General features: G+C 33.8%; 1 protein-coding gene across 1 annotated transcript; it reads right to left on the reverse strand.

The window, feature by feature from the left end:
* Nucleotides 1-217: 217 nt before the first annotated feature.
* On the reverse strand, nucleotides 218-1,772 carry LOC140451654 (uncharacterized). The gene is made up of 2 exons (XM_072545499.1): nucleotides 1,367-1,772; nucleotides 218-936 (listed from the first exon to the last, which is right to left on the reverse strand). Exons 1-2 carry the CDS (start codon nucleotides 1,449-1,451, stop codon nucleotides 218-220), a joined length of 804 nt encoding a protein of 267 aa, XP_072401600.1. The 5' UTR covers nucleotides 1,452-1,772.
* Nucleotides 1,773-7,095: the final 5,323 nt, after the last annotated feature.

Below are 7,095 nucleotides of genomic sequence, written 5' to 3' on the forward strand. Positions count from 1 at the left end.
GTCTTCGGAAATCGTACCAATGGAACAAGTTTTATTAAGTACAGTTTTAACAACCTGGGCACTTATACAAAGAGTATTTAAAAAGAAAATCTTACACACAGGTACTTTGATGTTGTCCTTTATGAAATAATAATCAAACGTGAATGTTCTTCTACTATGTTGGTTTGGAGAAGGCGATTCTTCATTTTTCTCTGCAGCAATATTTATCTTGTTTCGGCTAATTCTTGTTTTCTTTATTTTTTCTTTGCACTAATTTTGAAATGAAATCTCGTTGTCTGTTGATGTCTCCAAGATTCCAGTAACGACCAAATATAGATTGCCTTTCTTCTTCAGGAATCTTTTCGCTACATTTCATTCTACAATGACATGGATCTTTCAATTTCCGGGATGGTTGAAGTTTATTTTTCCAAGAGTTGTATTCCTTTCCGCTATTTCGAGATGTCTTTATTATATTTCTTCTCCAGGAAATCGGGTTTCTTTTTCTTTTGCGTGACTTTCTTATTGATACTTCTTCTTGATCAGGTTCCTGATCCAACAAAACAAATTCGGGATCATTTTCATCGTTATCGGAAGCATAAGGATCAGACTCAGAGGATGACATGTCCAAATAATTTTCCAACACATTCGTGTTAACCAATTTGACAGATCTGCTAGGTTTGGAATCACAAGATTGGTTGAACAGTTTTTTTGGCGATGCTTTGTGATGCTCACTGGGTCTGAAACTATTAGCTTCTTCAGTGTGGTTTGGTTCGTTAAAAAATATTTCTCGGAATGGTTTTGTCGGTGTCTGATTAAATGAATTGGAATTAAAGTATGTTGAAGTTTCCCAAAACTGTTGTAGAACAGGCGATGGTTCTAAATTTACAGAATCCATTAACTTAATGGCATATTTTGGAATGGAAACGTCATCGTTGGACTCTGAAGTTAACATTTTATCTGAAACAACAATAATTTGTTTATTGCCATAATAGTTACTATTATCTAAAACATTTTTATTGAGAAACAAACTTTAGGCCTACTCACTATAGGGTAATTAATAATAATAAATAAAATAGCATTTTTTAAATAATTTCTCATTTTTATCAGTAATATAATTTTATTAGATAAAAAATGATAATTTTTGGCGTAGTCTCAGGTTCATGCATATAATCTAATCAAAAAATAATTTATTTAAAAAGGCCATTTAAATAAAATATTATAGCCAAATCCAATATGACATTTGTCTAGGGTAGTATATAATAATGAGTGACTTTACCCTAATATTTGGTTGATATTAACAGTGCCACCGAATAAACAGCTACTATTTGACATAATAAAATAAAAATAGGAAATAGAAAATCACATGAACAATAAATTTTTGTCTTACCTGCACACTGGTTCTTCTTCACTTCAAGCAACTGAAGTATTTTTGTACTTCGTGAGTTCAGCTCCAATGATTTTTGATTAAACATAATTTAAATTCTTATTGAGCTATCTTAAATCGCGAATAAGTTTATGTCCTCAATATATATACGTAAATTTATGCAGAACTAGTCTATGTCCGGCTAAGCGACGGAGATACGATCGGTTTGCTGCGGCGCTCTTACATAGACTGATTCTGCATGAAAACTGACAACGGTACGGAACATAGGCTAGTTCAAGTTTTGATCGATATGAGCGTTAGTTGTAAAGTTGGACATACAATACTTCTGCATCCAATGTAATGATGCTTTTACTTTCAAATGGACCTAAAATATCAAATTAGGCAAAAATGGACATAGGCTACTTCTGCATCCAAGCGACGAAATATCCTATAGACAAATTTGAAAAAACGAATTTAGTATACAGCATCAGTTGTACTCAGTGTGAGGCTGAATATGTTGGTGAGACCGGAAGAAATCTTTCAAATCGCATTATTTCTCACAAAAGTGATTGCAGAATTAAAAAACCATCTTGTGCTTTGGCAGAGCATGTAATCGATAAAGACCATATTATGGATTTTGATAACATTAAAATTTTATGTAGTAAAAGTAATAAATTTAAAAGGACTTTTTTGGAAATGGTTTGTATTAGCAAAAGTGATAATAATTTAAACAAAAGATCAGAAATTCAAAATCTAAGCAAAATTTATAATTATATTCTTTCTTTATGATTTATATATAAAACTTGTAAAATGTCATATTTAATTCTCCATATATCTGTTACATTTTTTCAGACATCTGTCAACGGTGAATAAATCTTCTTCTTTTTTGTTACTAAACAAAAAAGAATTTTTAAACAAAATTTTATTTTTGGCAATATAATTGTCAAAAATAAAAAGTTGGCATTTATGACATTGAGGCTTATTTGTAATTGGTTGCTATTTTAACTTATTTATAAATTCAATTGTTTTTGTATTAAAAAAATGTTTTCAAAATTATAATAAAAATTTTCGGAGAAGCATTTATTAGATTAGGACATTTTTATATTAATTATTTTTAAGATGTATTAGCAGCAATTTTTTATTTACTAAACTAATTTTTATTTGGTAAGTTAACAAAAATTGCTCTTTCTTTCTAGTTCAACCTTGTAAGATATTTTGTCTTTTTTAGCTCTTGATAATAATTGTAAACACAATTGAAAGCTCGGGATATAAAAAAATACTTAACCAATAGCCCTTTTATTGACTCCAACCCATCCAAAACAGTTATATATTTTTTCCAAACGAGTCACAAGTACTTCTTTTTTCTTGTATATATATATATATATATATATATATATATATATATATATATATATATATATATATATATATATATATATATATATATATATATATATATATACTTGCAAAAAAAGGCAGTATACCATGAGAATTCTAGAGTGGAGACCAAGTACGAAAACAAGAAGCATGGGACGACCTCTAAAAAGATGGGTAGATGACATAAGAGCAGTGGCAGGCAAACAGTGAATTAGATTGGCGCAAGATAGAGAAAGATGGAAGCAATTGGGAAAGACATACATTCAAGAGTGGATGGAAAGATAATAAAATCGTAGTCAAAAAGCCAAATAAACAATTGAATCTAGTAGACTGCTGTCATTTAGGTATTTAAAGTTACTAAAAGACGTCAGTATAATATTTGTGCGCGTATTAAATTTAATTATGGCTCATTTTGTCCGAGACTCAAAGAATAGACATTATAATTATGATTGGTTGTGGTAATAAAACAAGAACTCAAAGGGAGATTTGTGAAATGGTTAATAATAAATACCCTTGTGAACCAGTTTTGCAGTTTACAGTTAGCAAAATTGAAAAGAAGTTTCGTTATACAGGACATGTAAAAAATATTGAAAAACCAGGTAGAAATGTTAAATTTACTGATGAAAAAAAGTTAGATGTGTTTCTATTTTCTGTTAGAAAAATACCACCCTTACAAAGTTCAGTAGGTTCATAAGTTAAATGAAGATGATTCTGATAGAAGGCAAGACTTCTGTGAAATGATGATGGACAGAATGAACGCAGATTTGCAGTGCATAAACAAAATAATTTTTTCTGATGAAACGACGTTTCATTTAAACGGAACGGTTAACAAACATATAGATATAGATAGATAGGGTGTGTGAAACTCACACGCAATATCCTGAAAAAGTTAACGTTTGGGCACTCATTAACAAAAAAATTATTGGTCCTTATTTTTTTGAGGACACAGTTGATGGTGAGGTTTATCTAGATTTTTTGATTAACTTTTTAGTGCCTACATTACGAAGATGTTTTCCTGATGTTAATCATCCAAATGAGATAGATCGATCTATTAACTACCAACAAGACGGAGCTCCACCGTATTTTGCACGTATAGTTAAAAATTATTTAAACGAGGTTTTTCCCAATAGGTGGATTGGAAGATGTGGAACGATCGAATGGCCAGCTAGATCGCTCGATTTGACTCCTCTTGATTACTTCTTATGGGGTTATTTAAAACCTAAAGTATATCTTAATAAAATGAAAGAAGCAGAAATCTGAATTTGTTTCGAAACTATCTTACCGATTTTTATATCTTAATAGGCCAAACAGTATTGCTAATTTAAAAGTTAGGATAACGGAAGAAATTAACAAAATAACCCCCGAGGTCGTAAAAAATGTTGTACGAGAATTCCAAAATCGCCTCGGTTATTGTCAAGAAGTGAATGGTGGTCATTTTTAACATTTAATTAAATTTTAAAGTACATTTAAATCATCATCATAATCATCAGCCGTGTTGAGTCCACTGCTGGACATAGGCCTCACGTAAATAATTCCAATGCATTCTACCTTGAGCACCCTGAGCTGAATGCGCTTGATGTTATCTGACCACCTTGTTCAAGGACGTCCTCGATTACGATAAGCATCGTGTCTAGGTTTCCATTCCAGAATTTTCTTCGTCCAGCTTCTATCTTTTAATCTGGCCACATGCCCCGCCCAGTTCCATTTCAATGTTGTAATCCTTTGAACTGCGTCAGTAACACCAGTTTTTCTTCTAATTATTGTATTTGATACTCTGTCTCTGAGGGATATATTCAGCATTGACCTCTTCATCGCTCTCTGTGAAACTTGTATTTTATTGATTACTTTTTTGGTAAGGGTCAATGTTTCTGCTCCATACGTTAGAACTGGGAGTACACATTAATCAAAGACCTTCCTTTTTAAGCACATGGGAATATCTGAACTAAAGACTTCTCTGAGTTTTCCGTAATCCGCCCATGACAGTCCTATTCTCCTGTTTAGCTCCGCTGTTTGATTATCTCTTCCTAAGATATTTATAGCTATACACCTGTTCAATTTGCGTGCCGTTAGTTAAGATGTTTTTCGCCAGTACTAGGTTGGTCATATATTGTGTTTTTGGAGAAATTAATTTTAAGTCCATCTCGTGTACACGAGCTTTGAAGGTCTTGAAGAAGCTGGCAGGTATGATCTACCCGGTCTGCAATCAAGACTATGTCATCTGCAAATCTCAAGTTGTTCAGAAATTCTCCATTTATGTTGACTCCAATATTCTCTCAATTATTGTTTCTCATAGCACTCTGCAACAAAGCGGTGAATAGCTTAGGAGAGATGGTATCTCCTTGCCTAATACCCCTCTCGATGGGAAATGTATTTGTGTTGCCATAATACATTCTAACTGCAGCTGTTGCGCTATTATATATATTCCGAAGAAGAGTTGTGTACCTATGATCAATACTGCACTCTGTAAGAGCTCTTAACATGGAGCTATGCTGGACTGACTCAAACGCTTTCTCAAAGTCTACAAGTATTAATATCAATAGCTTGTTGTATTCCGCAACTTTCTCTATTAAGGATTTTATTACTTTTAGGTAACTTGTAGGTACTTGTAGGTGGTTATTCGTTGCAAAGCCACTCCTAAATCCGGCTTGCTCTAATGGTTGGTGAAAATCCAGCGTAGGTTCCAGTCTGTTAGAAATTATTCTCATAAAGAGCTTATACAAATGAGATAACAAGCTGATAGGTCTGTAGTTTCTGTTACATCTCCTTTTTTGTGCAATATTATCATAATGGCACTATTCCATTTTTCTGGTGTAACTCCTTCAAAGAGGCAAGCATTATAAAGGGTTTTGAAAGCTTTTATAAGGCATTCATCTTATTTTAGCATTTCACTTACAATGCCATCTTCTCCAGGTGATTTGCTGTTCTTCATACCTTTCAACGCTGATTCGATTTCCTCTTCGGTTATATCTGGAAGTTTCCCTGATCCTTGATTTTGTATGGCTGGGATTTCCACCTCTGGAATGTGAGCATCTCGGCGATATAACGTTCTACAGTTCTCTTCTATAATTTTCATAATTTCTTGTTGTTCATATACAGCAAATCCTTGTCTATTTTGTAGCTTATAAAAGTTCCTAGTTCCTGTCTTCAACTTTCGTTTTAGAACTTTAAGGCTTTTATTTTGTTCTATGGTATTAGTTGTTTCGTTAGTGTTAAAATCCCTTATGTTCACTGTGTGCTTATCTTTCGTTTCCCTTCTTTTTTGCATAAGGTTCCTTGTGCCTTCTGTAAATTTTTCATTTTTCCTTGTTTGCTTAACTTGACAGTTCTTCTGTGCCTTCCTTAGAGCGTCCACCAACCTTTCATTAAGTTGTTCAATATCGGTTTCATCTTGCACGCCATTCTGAAGGTTTCTATCTATTTCTTCCTGGTATGCCCTTGTATGTACATTTAAAAATACATTCTAAATATTATAACATTATTATCTTCATTCAACCTAAAGTTTTATGGTAGAGACATTACCAAAATTTTACATTTTAAAAATCAATTTTCTCAGTTATGATTGATTATGAACTGAAAAATCCTTATATTGCTGAACATAGGACTAAAATCCCTTTCTAACAAGGTGTCATACGACCCCCTTTGTTATTTAAAATTTTCGAGGGAGTGCTTATAATTTAAAGGGGGTGCTGGAGGGGTATAATATTTTCATAATGTAAATTGTCAATTTAAGAATAAAAATCAACCTGTTTCAGGTTTTTTTCACATAGTACTTAATAACTCTGCCTGGATTGGTGTGGGGTGAATTGAGTAGCTCTATAACCGATGCAGCCGGTCCCAAGCCCGGATAAAAGAGGAGGGATAGAGGAGTAACACCTCTAAAAAAAACCAGGGTTCAGCTGACCCGGCTGATAGCACCCTGTGGGGGTCCCTGCCTGGGGTATAGGTGAAAACCGGTCAACGGTCTTGAGAGCAGAGGATGGCTGGAAAAGTCACAATGGTCAAGAGGGCGGAAGAACCAACAGCGTCTGATCCAGAATGGGCGGCTGAAGAAAAGGTCCTCCAAACGGGGGTTGTGGCGTTAGGAATTAGCAACCTAACACACAGAAAAACATAAGGGTAAGAAGAACGAAAATCGCAAGATGAAAAAGCCAAATACGGAAACACATCCCCGGGTGGAAATCCAAACCTCTGAGAGAGGGAGCCCCATCGGATACGGGGGGGGGGCAATGTTGCGAAGAGTTCGGAAAACCCAGTCTTATCAAAGCTCAACCAAAAATCGAAACGAAGAAAAGATAGAACATTCATATGTGCAACATGGAATATCCAAGGATGGAACAAAAAGGCGACGGAACTGATCAAAGAGTTTAAAGAAAGCA

This window comes from Diabrotica undecimpunctata, chromosome 10, assembly GCF_040954645.1.
Source record: "Diabrotica undecimpunctata isolate CICGRU chromosome 10, icDiaUnde3, whole genome shotgun sequence".
Taxonomy (NCBI): domain Eukaryota; kingdom Metazoa; phylum Arthropoda; class Insecta; order Coleoptera; family Chrysomelidae; genus Diabrotica; species Diabrotica undecimpunctata.